This window comes from Triticum urartu, chromosome 7 (genome assembly GCF_003073215.2).
Source record: "Triticum urartu cultivar G1812 chromosome 7, Tu2.1, whole genome shotgun sequence".
In the NCBI taxonomy this organism is placed as follows: Eukaryota; Viridiplantae; Streptophyta; class Magnoliopsida; order Poales; family Poaceae; genus Triticum; species Triticum urartu.
The window spans coordinates 626,533,245-626,552,229 of NC_053028.1; the positions used below are offsets into that span (position 1 = coordinate 626,533,245).

General features: G+C 42.8%; 1 protein-coding gene across 3 annotated transcripts; it reads right to left on the reverse strand.

Annotated features, from left to right (window-relative positions):
• Positions 1-455: 455 nt before the first annotated feature.
• On the reverse strand, positions 456-10,776 carry LOC125524775 (synaptotagmin-3-like). 3 transcript variants are annotated; one of them, XM_048689802.1, is made up of 12 exons: positions 10,402-10,776; positions 5,037-5,135; positions 4,849-4,899; positions 4,615-4,738; positions 3,975-4,093; positions 3,780-3,881; positions 3,587-3,661; positions 3,356-3,432; positions 2,558-2,807; positions 2,016-2,369; positions 947-1,078; positions 456-835 (listed from the first exon to the last, which is right to left on the reverse strand). In XM_048689802.1, exons 1-12 carry the CDS (start codon positions 10,507-10,509, stop codon positions 707-709), a joined length of 1,620 nt encoding a protein of 539 aa, XP_048545759.1. In that variant the 5' UTR covers positions 10,510-10,776; the 3' UTR covers positions 456-706. The 3 variants fall into 3 exon arrangements, with proteins under 3 accessions (XP_048545759.1, XP_048545760.1, XP_048545761.1); XM_048689803.1 differs by lacking the exon at positions 10,402-10,776 and adding an exon at positions 7,993-8,375; XM_048689804.1 differs by lacking the exon at positions 10,402-10,776 and adding an exon at positions 5,536-5,857.
• Between the last annotated feature and the right edge of the window lie 8,209 nt (positions 10,777-18,985).

Below are 18,985 nucleotides of genomic sequence, written 5' to 3' on the forward strand. Positions count from 1 at the left end.
CGACTGAAAGGCGCTTGTTAGAAAGTTGATTACCATGGTTAACCACCACCGCGCCTGGGGAAGATACATCCCCCCCCCCCCTACATTCTGTTCAGCTCCTCCTGAGGAGTTCACATCTTCTGTCTGCGTCGGTTGCCTGGCATTGAATCACCAGCTTTGATTAGGGTTGTAGGGTTCTCTCCCCCTTCCTCGTCCTCCTGCCCATTGGCCTGTTGCAATCATGAGATTAGATTGTCCTCCTGCCCATTGGTCTGTTGCAATCATGAGATCAGACTGGATAGCGACCCAGCCATCTTTTTAAAAGATCAGCTCGCTTAGTTATTTCTATTTTCTACCGGTTCTTTCTCCGCGCAAAGACCCAAGCAGACAAGCCAAACTTCAGGAGATGCCGCGTGACAAAAGGATGCGACCCGGACAATGGAACAGAGGCGGCCTCAGGGTGCACAGGATACCAGTTCACAGGATAATACCATCCTCAAAAGAAAGATACTAATTCACAGGATACACACAGTACTATGCACATAAACACACCAGGCCTGCTCACTAATGTTATACACACACCGCACGCCAAAATTGCCGACGGAAAATACATACATGGACAGAAAGCTACAACAACCAACACCTCTCAGGGTGCACAGGGACTGTCGCCTCATCTCTAGGGTAAGAGGGTATATGGCTAAGCTATGTATGTATGGGAAGTGGAGGTTCAGACGGTGTTCCACTTGATCTCGAGCTGCAGCTTGCCGTTCCTGGAGTTGATGAGGTGGTACTTCTCGTTGATCCGCCCGTTGTTCACCACGTCCACCAGGTTTATGTTCACATGCCCCAACGACTCCTGCAAACCAAAACAACACACACAGAGAAGCTCCACCGGCGTCAGAGACTCGGAGGGAACGATGACCGGCAAAGACAAACTGTTAGGAAAGAAAAAGTGGGAGCAGCAAACCTGGGTGCGGAACGGGAGGAGCCTGCCGCGTCTGCTTCTGATCTCGATGTGGATCTTCTCGTCCATGGGGGCCTCGTCCACCACGAACTGGAACTCCTCATTCCACCTCGGATCTCGAGCCTTCCTGATCACCTGCAAGCAAGCCACGTAACATCCTTGAATGGGCAGCCGGCCATAGAATCTGCGACTGTGCTGTGGGTTTTGGTACATGGACTGCAAGTTTATATTCAGAGGAGGCACTTCCTAGATTAAAACAGACTGCTGCATTCAGTGTGTCTGTTTTAATCCAGTACCCGTTTCCTCTGAAATTTTTATGCACAGTTGTTTTCGTAGACAGGTCATCATTAGCAATGTGGCGCATTTTCTCAGTTAACCACCAGCACTTGGCGACTCCATGGACAGGATACAGTGAACTTATTCTGCAGCCCGCTCTGCAGTCTGAACGCTACTACTTCTGAACTCAGACATAGTTAACATTTTTTTTTCTTTTGAGAATCCATGGTTAACATATTTGTAGGGTTATCTGCAACTTGCGAGTGCATCGATTCACAACCGTCAATACTCAGCAGCCCAGCACCTGTCAATTAATGGTGCTACACAGAGACCTGGCTAAGAAATCTGGCAACCTTCCCTCTCTAAGTACAGTCGCAGATTCTGTTTCTGCAAGTTAACATGCAGTGTCTGTCCGAAGTACCATGCTGCTTCCATTCAGCTCTACATAATGGTATATTACTCTACTCTGGCTAAATATATTAAGCTATCATTTTCTCTTTACGAACTGTATACGTTTTGATCATTGTAATAATGCTACTAGTGGTAATGGTATGTAGTGGTTGCTCCAGGAAGGAACTGATATGGTAAACCATGTAACCAATAGAATGGCAAGTATGACACATAAAACAGAATGGATGTTTTAAGACAGTGATTTTTCATCATATACTAGCTTTTTCTGCAAACTGGAACTAATAAGATAGGTTTGAACTTAAGAAGCAGCTTTGCTAGGTTTGATAATGGTCATTCAAAAAACAAAATAAAACAATTTCATGGAGGTAGCAGGATTAAAACTAACCTTGGTTTCCCTCTTTTCGCCCCTAAAAAGAACCACGGCATACGGATTAGTGTGACGCTTCCCTTCGACATCTTCTGCGTTTTCGACCGAAACTAACAGCACCCCACCACCGTCCGGGACGTCCCTTTTCAGACTGATATTGCCTTCAACATCTGAAATTAGAGGACTCGTGCTGTTTTCCTCTCTGAAAGGATCAAATGTCAGTTCCACGACAAGCTTTCCTCTATTCTTCTTGTTTTGCTGATCATTTGGGTTCATGCTTCTGAGAAGATCTAGTGTGAACAGCTTGCTCTCGTAAGGGGTAAGCAAGCGGAGGGGAATTACTTGCACACCCATTTTATCATGCATTTTGACCTGCACAATCAGAACAGGAGAACTGGTTAGTATCTGACATCTCTGGCAAATTTACAAAGCAGAAAAAACATAGCAAATGGATTTTTTCGAAACAACAAGAAAACCTGTCTTCAGCACTATAGTGTGAGGGTTTAAGAAATACTTTTAAAAGGACAGAAGGTAATTAAGTTGCATACAGCATGCTAAACCTTTTCCCAATCAAACATCTGGAGCTCAAGGACTTGCGTCTCAGGATCCTTGACTACGAGCCTGAAATGTTCGTTCCATTCAGGATTCAGGTTGCTCATCTTAACAGAGGTTTTCTTCGAGGGCAGTCTCTCGCCACTCAGCCGAAGCTTGACATAGGGATCAGATTTCCCAAGCAAGTCCATCTTGGGAAGATTCATGGCACGAATTACCTTGACATTCAATACTCCCACTGGTTTCTTTGTAGCACCACTGCAGCATGATTCATTCGTATCAATAATTGATGCTCACATACATTGAACCGGAGAAAGTCATAGCCAAGAATAATGTTTGTTTCAACGGTAAGAAAGTGTATATATAGCACTTCAGCAATATAACTACCTTTCACCAAACAAAACAACCTATCGTTTAGCTACCCCACCGTTTCTTTCTTGAATAAAAGCAAATGCATATCTGTTTATGCCAAACCCAAGGATCACTATTGAAGGTTTCGATACTAAAATTTCACCCCTCCAGATTTAATGTTATTTCCAAATATGTGGGGTATATATAGGTTTTAAGAATAATGTGTTTGGAATATAATGACTCATATATCAATATAACTGAAGATAATCAAGGGGCTTGAATTCATATTTATCTTCATGTCATCATATGGAAGGACGAAATCGATATGCAACTTAGTCTATTTTTAACGTCAGACACTGTTAACTTTATATCAGCAGAGGGATATTCAACTTGATATATATATCATAATTTGAACGACGGTAGATACTTGTTCAGATATCATTAGAGAATATCACCTTGCTCCATCTAAAATGGGAACTTCTATAACCTTAGGCCAATGATACATGATTGCAATTTGCTTTGATATTTGCTCCTGCGAGATAGAAATAATATAGGTAACTAAGTAAGTCCAAAAGGCCCCGACTATATATACCAACAGTAATGAGGTAGTGATTATGAAATTATTCAGGAACTTTTAATTCAATGTCCACCCAGTAAAATTATGTAAAGGATAGAATAGCAAGTACCTGGATAAACCGATACAAGCCAGGAATTGCCATGACATCTCCACCCAGTAATTTCAATCCAAAGTCAACGTGCGGCTTCATACAGCAGTTAAGTCAGTTTTTCAGTGAAGCTTTTAGGAACCTAGTTGATTGCTGCTTGCAAACATGATAGAAGGCATGTGCACATCTGCACAGCAAAGAAACAGATTTATACCTTCTCCATTAGTGATACACACAAGCTGGCAAAGCAGGGAAAGCTTGGCACAAGTGGCTTCAGAGTCACACGTGGTGTCAGCATTACGTGCAAATCCAAAAGCTGAAAATAGCAATATGATCAAGTCAGAGATCTTGCATAATGAAAAGTATCTAAACATGTTGTCTGTATAATGCAGCGAGGGACAAAACTAACCTGTGCGGACAATTTGAAAGAATGCACCTTCACATCCACAGTTACATTTGCTATGCTACCCCACCGAATCACAGGTTCGATTACCAGTTCTTTTTCTCGCATTTCATAAACTTTAATTCCTGTTTGTTCAAACAAGGAAATGTAAAGGGAGATCATCAGACCAAGCATCTTAAATCTAAGTGACGATCAGAAGCCTTTGGGAATACAAAAGGTTGGAACTGAAGTAAAACAATCCTTTAATGCACGGCTTAAATAAAATATATAACAACAGAAGTATGAAATGCATATCCCAATTCAAATTGTAGGAACAATTGGTTTTAGACGTCAATTTCTTAACAAAACACCTCCTTAAAATAGTTTTAGACGTCAATTTCTTGAGTATTATGATTAAATGAAGGTTGGTAGGTTCAATCACATCACTAAAATGAGACTGGTGAAGAATGAGCGTACATTACGGATTTGAATTGGCGTACTAATTTAATCAGTTTGTATCATTTAGTTGAGGTTTATAAGAATGAAAAGAAATTGCATTTTTGTTTAGTGACGACAGGCATCATTTGAGGAGCTAATCTTGTTGTCCCCACTGAAAAGATTGCATCAGAAATTCAGAATATTAAGTGGTTTAAAAGAAATTACAGACCTTGGAGTGTAGGTGGAAGAGCGCCAAGTGTTAAGTTTCCAAATTCAATTGATTCAATGCCATATTTTCCAACATACTGATCACATATTGGCTTTGCTACACCTCTTATTATTTTGCATATTGCCTGTGATAAACAGAGGAGAACTATTAGGCTGCATGTTTGTAACCAAAATTCATACATCACACAAATCGATGTAGCAATGAATAACACTCTCAAACATTAGTTAGAAAAACCTTATCAAGGAAAGGCCACATATCACAAATAAACTTGTTCATCCAATCAATCTGCAAAAAAAAAAGTAAAATGGATGAGTTAACCACTTGCAGTACTTTTGACATAAAACAGAGGTTGAACTACAACAAATATAAATCTGAAACAACAAAGGATAAATAGATGACACAGTAGTGTACCGACTACCAACCCGTTCATAGTCTGGATATTTCACCCATAACGGAATGTCCTGTACCATCGTCTGTAATGTCTCATGATCTAAATCTCGTAGAGGTCTAATGACAGGATCCTGCAAAAGTCAATCATGAAAAAACAGATTAGAATATAAATGCTGATCATCTTGCATAGTCTGACTATAAGAGAAACTGTTGACCGACACCGATACACTGTCGTTAACTAGAAGAACGGTCTCAATTCGCATAGTTTCATTGTGAAACTGGGCTGTCGATTTGGTGTAAAACATATATGTAATTCCATTTCACATGAACTGCTAATAACTGGAACATCTGCCATATGCAGCCAATCACACAAATTACTTTGGCATCATGTTTTTTTAATTACTTTGAGCGTGTCGGGGCCTTTAGGGTCGATGCTGTCATACTCAACAGAATTTCATTCAGCAATAGTATGATGGAAAATACCCTAGATCCACTGGAACGTAACAAGAAAGGGAATCTCAAATCGCGTACCAAGACAAAAGAAGGGCACTAAAATCGCTTTCCCGTCGTCGCGCCCACCAAGCTCCACCGGAGCCACGAGTTGCTGGCAACCTATGCCGTAATGCCGATGCCGGCGCGACCGAGGCTGCGTGCGCCGGGGTCTTGGATGCGCCGGTCTTGTAGATGCCATCATTGGCATGGACGACGATTGGAGTATGGGTGGAGCGCAGCGGAGCCGTTTAGGTTGGAGCATCGCGCTCAGGACTCAGAGGGAAGTAGTGGGCTTTGCGTGTTCAGGGAATCGGTGGTTGGTGGGCCTTGTGTTTCCTTACATTGCTGCTCGTGGCGTGCTGGAGAAGATGATCGTCGGAGGTGCGGAAGCCACGGCGGAGGGGATGGGGCTTGGGGAGAGAGAGGTGGGGTTGAGGAATGAGAGGAGGTGAGGTGGCAAATACGGGTGACATGTCAATCCACTACTGTCCACGTCATCAAAACCATGGCCGAAAAAACCGCGGACGCGAAAACCGCTCAGAGGTGAAATGGCCCAATAGTATCCTCGAAAAAGAAATGGCCAATAAAAAGAGAGTTTCCAAATTTTATGAAAGACGATACTCCCTCTGTGTACACTGTTATAAAATGTTTTTTTTTCGATACAAATGTGTATAGATGCGTTTCAGTGTATTTGTTCACTCATTTCAGTCCGTATGTAGTCCATATTAAAATATTCAAAATATCTTACAATAGTTACTGGAAGGAGTCATTTCGAACATTACTTTTGTTTGGGTGTACTAAATCTACGCTAAGTTTCGTGATACATTAAGCATAATCGAAATAGAGTTCTAGAAGTAGCACCGTTTGTTGGTTGTGCCGGATTTCAGACAACGCTTCTAAGTTTGTATTAGCAAACTGTAACACCAAAAAAAACTATTATTGAGAAGTAAACACAAATTTATATTGAAAGAAAAATCATGAACTTGTCCCAAAAGTCAGAACTTGATGGGTGTAAAGTACATGGGCTTTTGGCCCGGACTCATTTTTGACCCAAAATGGTCGTGTACTCTGGAGTGTCAAGTTCGTATAGTGCTCCTATTGGTGGCAAAAGTGCAACAGTCATTACGAAATTTATCACCTTCAATAACATAGAGTCAGTGTAAAGAAACGGTGGCTATGACCTATGTTTTGTTTTACTTAACGGCGTGGATTTTGATATACATTTCGGGTGCAACATGAATGCACTTGTCTCAGAAGTCAAAACATGGTGGGTGTAAAGTATACTCCCTCCGTCCATGAATAAGTGTACATATAGTTTTTGTCTTAAGTCAAAGTTTTAATACTTTGACCACCTTTCTAGGAAAAAGTAAAAGCATTTATGGCACCAAATTAGTATCACTAGATTCATTTTGAAATGTACTTTGATAATATATCAATTTGATGTCATATATGTTACTATTATTTTCTATAAAGTTGGTCAAAATTTTAAAACTTTGACATAAACAAAAGCTAGACGTACATTTATTCGCGGACGGAGGGAGTATGTGCTTTTGGGCCGGGCTCATTTTAACCCAAAATGGCTGCGGACGCTGGAGTGTCAAGTTGGTATACTGCTCCAACTGCAATTGGTGGCAAAGTGCATTGGTCGTTACAAATTTTATTACTACCTTCAGTAACATAGATCGAGTCAGTGTAAAACAGGTGGCTAGCTATGACCTCTGACTTTGCTTTTACTTAACGCTGTGGATTTGATTCTTTCTTTCCTTCTCTAACGAAGCAAGCAATTATTCCTCCCAGCGAAAAAGGTTTCAACAAAGTAGGCTGGATTTCTGTGGCGAATCCAATCCCTATATATGGTCCCTAGCAAGAGAGAAGCAACACGGCACCAATCGAAGCCGTTTCATATCACGCCGATCGATTATGAGTAGCCATCTGCAGCAATATCTGATCATTTGGCACCGAAAGCAATCGCTCCTCTTATAAACAACAAAGGCCCTGCGGGGATTTCGCGCCGACGTGCACAGACTGGTCACATTTGTTCTCGGGTCGTCTAAATCGGTGTCAGGTCGCCGTCGTCCACCGTGCCGGAACTCGACACCCTAGCCAAAACTTGCAGAGCAACAGCTAGTCCCATCGCCGTCGGATAAAGGGGCCTGTCTGTCTACCTGGCCGCTAGAGAATACGGCAAAGTCGGAACCGGATACGCAAGCGAGCGGGCGGCAAGCTATGCCCGGATCGAGCTGGGGAATTGTACGTTTGCCAACCAACCAACAAAAAGGGACGACGACGTGCCTGGTCAGGGCAAGCGGAAGCACCTCGGTGAAGCCACGGGGCTCTTTGAGCACGGCACGGCGCACGAACCGAAACTAGACTAGAGTACTGGACGCCGGCCGTATCCCTGACCGGTTAACTCCGGAGACGGAACTTACTGATTGGTTAATCCGGCGACGGAACCACGGAAAGTGCACTACGCAGGAGAGAGAAGGGGGTGGTCACCTGGGGACGGCGGCGAGGCGCGAGGAAGCGGAGGTAGACGAGGCAGGCGGCGGCGAGGCCGAGGGGGAGGCCGAGGCCGAAGCCGAGGATGCCGCCCACGAGCCCCATCGCCGTCCACGCGCCCGCATGGAGGTCACGAGCTGGCGCCGGCCGAGCCCGTCGGCGATGGGCCGCCGGGAGGCTCCTCCTCGGAGGCGTCGAACGGCGCCAAGCGAGCGGCGTTTCCCGCGTTTTTTATGGGGGCAGAGCGGGCGGCCAGTGGGATGCGCGCGCACGCGCGCGCGGGGAATCGGAGGAAATGATGGGGCGCGTGCCGGTCAGCCGCCTCCCTGCAGCGAGCGCTACTACCAATTACCGAAGCAGCTCTCCCCCGAAACTCTAAATGACAAGCTGGGCCCACTATAACAATGTGATGCTTATTTCTTGCGGGAGTGATGAATTATGTCGATTTCATTTCAAGTTTCATTACATTTTTTAGTTTTGGAAAAATATGAAAAAAAATCATATGTAAAGAATCCACATAACTAAAAGAAGTCATCATGTGTTTTTCATAATTCATGAATGATCTCTTTTTCTTCAAAAAGGGGGAAAATTTGTACTTATTCCCAACATATATTCTTTACATTAGTTTTGTTTTGTTTTGGAGAATTAGCTCTAGTTGTCGTCAACTCCTTTTGACTTTAGAAAGGCAAGTCGTCAAATTATTATATTGCTTGATACTTAAACTGGCCATGGGCAACCCGGCCTCACACCCCAAACCCAAAGCCGGCTGTAGGGCCAGACACTGGGGCTCCAAATAAGCCTGACAAACTGGCCCAAAAGCCCAAGAGTGCCCAAAATGCCCAAAAACCGATCCTAATTGAAATATAGCAGTAGTAATATAAACCCTAAGAATATTTAAAATATTATTAAATAGGGAAATAACCTCTAGTATTTACTTCAGACAAGGCCTAAGTTGTGATTTTAGGGCCGGTATTTTTAAAGCCCGTACTAAGAAAGCCCAGCCCGACAAATGCGCAGGTGAATACTCCTTACGCCCCAAAAAGTTTGTCTTAGATTTGTCTATATACAGATGTATCTAGACATGTTTTAGTGTTAGATACATTTATATGTAGATAAATTTAAGACAAGCTTTTTGGAACGAAGGCAATGCTCAATACAGATTAATCTGTGCAAACGAGTATAGTTGTTGGGAATCTTATCAACTTCTGTAACATAACGTCACTGTAAAACCTTTTGGTTATGACTTTTCTTAACTTCACATGGTGTATCTGATTCTTTCCTACTCCCTCCGTCCCAAAAATTTTGTCTTAGATTTGTCTAGATACGGGTGTATCTAATACTAAAATGTGACTTGATACATTCGTACTTAGACAAATCTAAGACAAGAATTTTGGGACGGAGGGAGTAGTACTATCTTTTTTAATAAAGTAATCAATTCAGCTTTTTCTTGAGAACCACTTTTTATCCTGGCAAGTTCCCAGTTCAAATTTCCCCTCTATCTCATTTTGAGCGTACTCCACTTCCCCCCCCCCTTAAGTATTTTTTTTTGAGGTAACCCTCCTTTTCAGTTTAGTATAGGTCATCTAATTTTTTGGAATTTTCGGTTTGTGTGGCTCGCAATAACTCTTGGCTCTTTATTGGCTTGCTCATTTTGGCAATACGCAACTACTACTATTAATTGCAACTGCATTATCTTTTCTAAAGAAACTGCATTATCTCTAAAAATCCAAATGCATTAATCTTTTCAAATAAATTGCGGGGAAACTGCATTAGCCTCAAAAACGCTCTTATAAGATGGGGCGAAAGGAGTTCATCGTATGGTACTAAAATAAAGGGCCTAGCTAGCTGGCAGTTGGTCAGAATTGATGACGAATCAGCCGGGAAGCAAGCAAGCAGCCGCAGGTAGAGCCAGGTCGAGGAGTATGGCAAAATGGGAATCGGATACGCAAGCCAGCAACCTGCTGGAAAATGGTTCGTTGCATCAAAAAGGCATGGGTCGTGTGCCTGGTCAGAGCAGGAGAAGAGAAAACCACCTGGGCTAAGGCATGGACCGTCGAGCACCGCACGACTGAACTGGCCAGAGACTCGTACGTCACGTGATTTGGCAATATCCCACCGGAGTAGAAACTGTGGTAGACTAATCACGACGTCCCTATCAACGCGAATCCGATGGAGATGGGGAGGATGGGGGCCGGCGACCGGCATGCACGCACGTACGGCGTCGGTCGGCGCCCGCACGACTGAGTTCCCCCGATTTCGATTCGCGTTGGTGCTGCGTCGTGGGGGAGTGGATTGCTCGCGGAGATCGAAGTGCACTGATTGATTGATCCGCGTGGCGTGGTTGCAAGTCGCGGAACGATACGATGATCGGTTGGAGGAGCTAGCGAACCGGGCGACGGAACTCACCTGGAGACGGCGGCGGGGCGCGACGAAGCGGAGGTAGACGAGGTAGGCGGCGGCGAGGCCGAGGGGGAGGCCGAGCACGAAGCCGAGGATGCCGCCCACGAGTCCCATCGTCGTGCACGCGGCCGCGGACGCAACACGCGCATGGAGATCGCGAGCTCACGGCCGGTCACGAGGCGCGCGCCCGGAAGCCCGCCGCTCGCGTGCGCCGGAGATGGACGGGACGGCCGGCGGCGCGCGCGGTCCTCCTCGGAGGCGTCGAACGGGGACAAGAGGGCAAAGATCACGGGGGCCAGCAAGGTAGGTAGCTAGCTAAGCAAGTGCCAAGCGAGCGCCGAGCCGGGTTTGTTTATGGGAGGGAGGGGGCGGGCGGAGAGTGGGATGCGCGCGGCGGGGGATCGGAGGGACGAGAAGGATACGGGTGTCGGGCGTGGATTTTGTACTATGTGTGCTGGCGTGTCGCGGGTGCCACTGCCACCAGGTTCGAGCCGCCCGAACGCTAAAATGCAAAGTAAAGTTCAACTAAAAGTTGTCCTTTTTTTAAGCTGTGTTCATACAAGATGCCAGATGCAGCGTCACAATTTATATCTAGCTCTGGTCCACAGCTCAAGAAAAGAAAGGGATAAATGTTACTCCATCCGTTTCTAAATATTTGTCTTTTTAGAGATTTCAAATGGACTACCACATACGGATGTATATAGACATATTTTAGAGTGTAGATTCATCCATTTTGCTCCGTATGTAGTCACTTGTTGAAATATCTAGAAAGACAAATATTTAGGAACGGAGAGAGTACACTGGAAGTCACTCCATATCTTATTTTGGTATTATTCACGATCTAATTTCCCCCTTTTTGGAGGACCGAAATAACGAGCGAACGTTCGCTGCAGGGGAGTCTCAGCGCGACCCAAGATATGCTCGTCAGGTAGGGAGGATCCTAAAATCGTAAGCGTGCTGGTGCGCCTACCAAATACGCGAGCGAAACGGGCCCACAAAGCAGAGTTCAACTAAAAGTTCTCCTTTTTTTAAGCAGTGTTCATACGAGATGCCAGATGCAGCGTCACAATTTATGTCTAGATCTAGAAGAAAGGGAGAAAACTAAGCGGTCAGCTTTGTAAGCTACAAACAAACAATTGCAATCAAGGAAAAGAAAGGGATAAATCTCACTGCAAGTTGGGTCACTCCATATTGTATTTTTCATGTTATCGATGATCTGATATCCCTCATTTTGAAGAGCCGGAATAACAAGCGAACGTTCTCTCCAGGGGAGTCTTAGCGCGATGGAAGGTACGCTTGCATGGGAGGGAGGATCCTAAATTCCTAAGCGTGAGTGTGCGCCTACCGAACACGAGAGTGAAACGGCCCAGACCCATTTAGCTGCCACGGTCGGTCAATACCTACGCCTATATCACGAATTTGGGTGGAAAATTTTCAAAAATGTTATCTGACAAGCGTTTCCTAGGAGATCAACCCTAGTGAACGTGTTCCCAATACTCGCATGGATCTAGGCGCAAGGCCATTGACACATAGCTTTCCTATAGTCATTTGCTGCAACCCGCTCTGTGGTAAACACGTTATTTTCTTTTTGTCCAAAAATTGCACAAGAAAGGTGATCGATGATCTGATATCCCTCATTTTGAAGAGCCAGAATAACAAGCGAACGTTCTCTCCAGGGGAGTCTTAGCGCGATGGAAGGTACGCTCGCATGGGAGGGAGGATCCTAAATTCCTAAGCGTGAGTGTGCGCCTACCGAACATGAGAGTGAAACGGCCCAGACCCATTTAGCTGCCACGGTCGGTCAATACCTACGCCTATATCACGAATTTGGGCGGAAATTTTTCAAAAATGTTATCTGACAAGCGTTTCCTAGGAGATCAACCCTAGTGAACGTGTTCCCAATACTCGCATGGATCTAGGCGCAAGGCCATTGACACGTAGCTTTCCTATAGTCATTTGCTGCAACCTGCTCTGTGGTAAACACGTTATTTTCTTTTTGTCCAAAAATTGCACAAGAAAGGTGATCGAGGTGTGTGTGTGTGTGTGTGTGTGTTGGTTTGGGGGGGGGGGGGGGGGGGGGGACACACCGTTGGGGGGGGGGGGGGGGGGGCGTGGGTCAAACCCGCGGCCTCCTGTGCATGTGTGGGCGTGTGGTGCCACTTGGCAGAGAGGGCTTTTGTGAATCTTCTATGTTTAAATTATTATATAATTTTTCCAAAGTTAATTTGTTTTTTAATTCATCCAAAAATACTGATTTTTAAAGATTCCTCACATAGTAGTTTTCTTATTTATAGCATGGCTTTTTAATTTTAAGAGGATGACAATTTTGTTATTCGTAGGATGACATTTTATTATTATTGAGATGATGGCATTTTATTTTTAATAGCATGGCGGTTTTATTACTAAGTGCATGACATCGTTATTAACAATAGGATGGCATTTTTTATTATTAATATGATTGTATTTTATTATTGAGAGGGTATAAATTTTATTATAAAGAGCATGGCATGTATAATGTTGAGAGGATGCTATTTTTTTAATGGAGTGACAGTTTTATTTCAGGCCTTATCCAGATAAAACATTTTATCTAGATGATGGCAGTTTTATAAAGTAGCACAACAATTTTATTAATTTCAGAGCATGACCTTGGGTAAATTTATAGTTTTTTGGGTATATTTTTGTTCATGTCATTTTTTATCTAGAGTATGACAACTTTAAAGTTTACCATGTCAATTTTTATTTTGGAGATCATACAACCTTTTTTATTATACTGAGAGATGACATTTTTTTCATAAAGTAGTGTGGCATTTTTTTCATAAATTAGGGTCTTTTTTGTTGATGTCATTTTTTCTAATAAATAAGTAAATTTAAATGGGCCTCTGGGTCAACCAGGTGTCGCGCTAGAGTGCGGACGAAGAGCGAACCACCTGAAACATCTATTGGGGAGGGACCTCCCCCAGCTAAGGGTGTAATTTGAGTACCATCTTTTGATCACCTAAAAATTGCCATGTTCATGTAGCAAACTAACTAGATACGTCGGGGATTAATTACCGTCCTAAGAAATATGGAACATGAATAAAACACCCAAAAAACCACACACAACAAGTTTTATGTGTTATGTCAGCAAATTTCACATGGGCAAATGTTGCACTTATTATCTAACACATGGAATTGTTGTGGTCTAGGCATTGAAATTACCACATACACTTGTAATTAGCGATTCCACAAATTATAAACTAATCTCATAGCCCATGTCAAATCCCATAAAAGAAGTAGAATCATATAATTTGCCATTCTTTAAATCATGGGCGAATCTTGCATCACTAGTCCTAGTTGCCACCTCAGCCAAGAAAAGTACCCTAAGTTTAGATCTGTGCATTTTAATATGGAGAAGAAGTTGTCATGACACTTTGGTATGACTAACCAATTGAATAAGGTGTTCATTAACATCCTAAAAACATGTAACACAAATAAGACCTCCAAAAAAGCATGCAGAGAAGAAACGTTGGTGCCATATGTATGCAAATTTCACATGAATTGCATTGCACCTCAAAATTCCCACAAAAATGTTGTCATGTTCTAGGAATTTAAAATACCCACATCATCTTTCTCTACCTGCTACGGGCCATGGATGCCACCAAGTATGAAACGCCCAAATGCAAATATGTACTCATAGTATGGCATATCCTTGTGGTGTTTCAAAAATTCTATATGGTCATCAGAAGCGGGTGCATATAATAGGCTCAATATATTCAATTATCATATTCAATGCACAAATTATGTTGTTTCTTAATTTTTATCAATTTTGTACTCTACCAGGTATGTGTACGTGTGTTGCCATGGGGGTCATATATTTTTTAACACAATAAGAGGACCATACGGGACAAATCTCGATGCAAAGCAAATAAGGAAGATTATGTTCCTGTTATAAAGTACATATTTTTCAATTATTTCATATACTGCTAAAATAGGTATGTGTCCATGATTAATTTGTTTTATTGGGTTACCAAATATAAGAGAATGATTGATATTTATTTGCTTATGGGCCATGAATTTATTGTTTTTAATTGGATTACCAAAAATGTCTGACATGTACCAGGTTTTACCATGATAAATAATTTATTTATGGACTGTAAATTATTGCTAAAACAAAGATTGGCTTGATGAAAATCAGAAGGGAGTGAAAAACAAGAGAAAGGGGGTGACTAGATCTCAGTCAACCGAGACTTAACCAAGTCTTAGTCGGGTGACATAACATGTAGAAAGTAAAAAACTTAAACTAAAAAAGAAAATTTTGCGTGGATCTCCATGTAAGATCTTACGAATATGGCATCGACCGAGAGTTAAAGAAGTCTCGGTTGATTGAGATTTAACAACACCGTATGAAAAATCGGTTAAGGGTGGGAGGTTGGATGAAGAGGTGGTTGGGAGAAAACAGAGTGGATGATAGAACCTCAGGTTCTTTATAAGTATTGTAGAGGTAGAGATAGAGATTTAGTTATCCTGATGGTCCTTTTTTCAATAAGATGCAAATGTACCTCATGGATAATGAAACATGTATTTTAAATGTTCTTTAATGTGTAGCTACTTTACATGTTAAAATACTATTTTAGAAATGGTGTGGACCTCCAGAATATATTTGTTTAAATATTCATCATAACATTCTGTATGTTGGGTGAATGTGGATGGTATTTGTGAGCCGTAATTCCATCAGGAAGAAAAAGGATAAACATTCAAGATCCAAGGACATGCCTTGCCTTTGTTGGGGAACATAGTAATTTCAAAAAAATTCCTTTCCTACGCACACGCAAGATCATGGTGATGCATAGCAATGAGAGGGGAGAGTATGATCTACGTACCCTTGTAGATCGCAATGGAAGCGTTGACACAACGTAGAGGAAGTAGTCGTACGTCTTCTTCCCGATCCGACCGATCCAAGCACCGTTACTCCGGCACCTCCGAGTTCTTAGCACACGTTCAGCTCGATGACGATCCCCGGGCTCCGATCCAGCAAAGCTTCGGGGAGGAGTTCCGTCAGCACGACGGCGTGGTGACGATCTTGATGTTCTACCGTCGCAGGGCTTCGCCTAAGCACCGCTACGATATGATCGAGGTGGAATATGGTGGAGGGGGGCACCGCACACGGCTAAGGAACGATCACGAAGATCAACTTGTGTATCTATGGGGTGCCTCCTGCCTCAGTATATAAAGGATGGAGGAGGAGGAGGCCGGCCAAGGCTATTGGTGCGGCCAGGATGGGAGTCCTACTAGGACTCCAAGTCCTAGTAGGAGTCCATCAAGAGGGGAGGAAGGGAGAAGGAAGTGGAGGAGAAGGAGAGGTGGCCGGCCCCCTTTTCCCTAGTCCAATTCGGACCAAAGGGGAGGGGGGCGCAGCAGCCCCTTGGCCCTTTCTCCTCTTCCCACTAAAGCCCATCAAGGCCCATTGCTTCTCCCGTAACTACCCGGTACTCCGAAAAATACCCGAATCACTCGGAACCTTTCCGATGTCCGAATATAGTCGTCCAATATATCGATCTTTACGTCTCGACCATTTCGAGACTCCTCGTCATGTCCCCGATCTCATCTGGGACTCCGAACTCCTTCGGTACATCAAAACTCATAAACTCGTAATATAACTGTCATCAAAACCTTAAGCGTGCGGACCCTACGGTTCGAGAACAATGTAGACATGACCGAGACACGTCTCCGGTCAATAACCAATAGCGGGACCTGGATGCCCATATTGGCTCCTACATATTCTACGAAGATCTTTATCGGTCAGACCGCATAACAGTATACGTTGTTCCCTTTGTCATCGGTATGTTACTTGCCCGAGATTCGATCGTCGATATCCAATACCTAGTTCAATCTCGTTACCGGCAAGTCTCTTTACTCGTTCCGTAATACATCATCTCACAACTAACATATTAGTTGTAATGCTTGAAAGGCTTTATGTGATGTGCATTACCGAGAGGGCCCAGAGATACCTCTCCAACAATCGGAGTGACAAATCCTAATCTCGAAATACGCCAACCCAACATGTACCTTTGGAGACACCTGTAGTGCTCCTTTATAATCACCCAGTTACGTTGTGACGTTTGGTAGCACCCAAAGTGTTCCTCCGGCAAATGGGAGTTGCATAATCTCATAGTCATAGGAACATGTATAAGTCATGAAGAAAGCAATAGCAACATACTAAACGATCGGGTGCTAAGCTAATGGAATGGGTCATGTCAATCAGATCATTCAACTAATGATGTGATCCCGTTAATCAAATAACAACTCTTTGTCCATGGTTAGGAAACATAACCATCTTTGATTAACGAGCTAGTCAAGTAGAGGCATACTAGTGACACTCTGTTTGTCTATGTATTCACACATGTATTATGTTTCCGGTTAATACAATTCTAGCATGAATAATAAACATTTATCATGATATAACGAATAATATAATAACTTTATTATTGCCTCTAGGGCATATTTCCTTCAGTCTCCCACTTGCACTAGAGTCAATAATCTAGTTCACATCATCCATGTGATTAACCACATAGTTCACATCATCATGTGATTAACACCCATAGTTCACATCGCCATGTGACCAACACCCAAAGGGTTTACTAGATTCGGTAATCTAGTTCACATCGCTATGTGATTAACACCCAAAGAGTACTAAGGTGTGATCATGTTTTGCTTGTGAGAGAATCTTAGTCAACGGTCTTTCACATTCAGATCCGTTATGTATTTTGCAATTTTCTATGTCTACAATGCTCTGCACGGAGCTACTCTAGCTAATTGCTCCCACTTTCAATATGTATCTAGATCGAGACTTAGAGTCATCCAGATCCGTGTCAAAACTTGCATCGACGTAACTTTTACGACGAACCTTTTTGTCACGTCCATAATCGAGAAACATATCCTTATTTCACTAAGGATAATTCTGACCGCTGTCCAGTGATCTACTCCTAGATCACTATTGTACTCCCTTGCCAAATCAGTGCAGGGTATACAATAGATCTGGTATACAGCATGACATACTTATAGAACCTATGGCCAAGGCATAGGGAATGACTTTCATTCTCTTTCTATCTTCTGCCGTGGTCGGGCTTTGAGTCTTACTCAACTTCACACCTTGTAATACAGGCAAGAACTCTTTCTTTGACTGCTCCATTTTGAACTACTTCAAAATCTTGTCAAGGTATGTACTCATTGAAAAAACTTATCAAGCGTCTTGATCTATCTCTATAGATCTTGAAGCTCAATATGTAAGCAGCTTCACCGAAGTCTTTCTTTGAAAAACTCCTTTCAAACACTCCTTTTAGCTTTACAGAATAATTCTACATTATTTCCGATCAACAATATGTCATTCACATATACTTATCAGAAATGTTGTAGTGCTCCCACTCACTTTCTCGTAAATACAGGCTTCACCGCAAGTCTGTATAAAACTATATGCTTTGATCAACTTATCAAAGCGTGATATTCCAACTCTGAGATGCTTGCACCAGTCCACAGATGGATCACTGGAGTTTGCACATTTTGTTAGCACCTTTCGGATTGACAAAACCTTCTGGTTGCATCATATACAACTCTTCTTTAATAAATCCATTAAGGAATGCAGTTTTGTTTATCCATTTGCCAGATTTCATAAAATGCGGCAATTGCTAACATGATTCGGACAGACTTAAGCATAGATACGAGTGAGAAACTCTCATCGTAGTCAACACCTTGAACTTGTCGAAAACCTTTTGCGAATTCTAGCTTTGTAGATAGTAACATACTATCAGCGTCCGTCTTCCTCTTGAAGATCCATTTATTCTATGGCTTGCCGATCATCGGGCAAAGTCCCAAAGTCCATACTTTGTTCTCATACATGGATCATATCTCAGATTTCATGGCCTCAAACCATTTGCGGAATCTGGGCTCATCATCGCTTCCTCATAGTTCGCAAGTTCGTCATGGTCTAGTAACATGACTTCCAGAATGGATTACCGTACCACTCTGGTGCGGATCTCACTCTGGTTTACCTACGAGATTCAGTAGTAACTTGATCTGAAGTTACATGATCATCATCATTAGCTTCCTCACTAATTGGTGTAGTAGTCACAAGAACAGATTTCTGTGATGAACTACTTTCCAATAAGGGAGAAGGTACAATTACCTTATCAAGTTTTCTACTTTCCTCCCACTCACTTCTTTCGAGAGAAACTCCTTCTCTAGAAAGTTTCCGAATTTAGCAACAAAAGTCTTGCCTTCGGATCTGTGATAGAAGGTGTATCCAATAGTTTCCTTTGGATATCCTATGAAGACACATTTCTCCGATTTGGGTTGAGCTTATCAGGTTGAAGCTTTTTCACATAAGCATAGCAGCCCCAAACTTTCAGAAACGACAACTTTGGTTTCTGCCAAACCATAGTTCATAAGGCGTCGTCTCAACGGATTTTTGATGGTGCCCTTTTAACGTGAATGCAGTTGTCTTTAATGCATAACCCCAAAACGATAGTGGTAGATCGGTAAGAGACATCATAGATCGCACCATATCTAATAAAGTACGGTTATGACGTTCAGACACACCATTACATTGTGGTGTTCC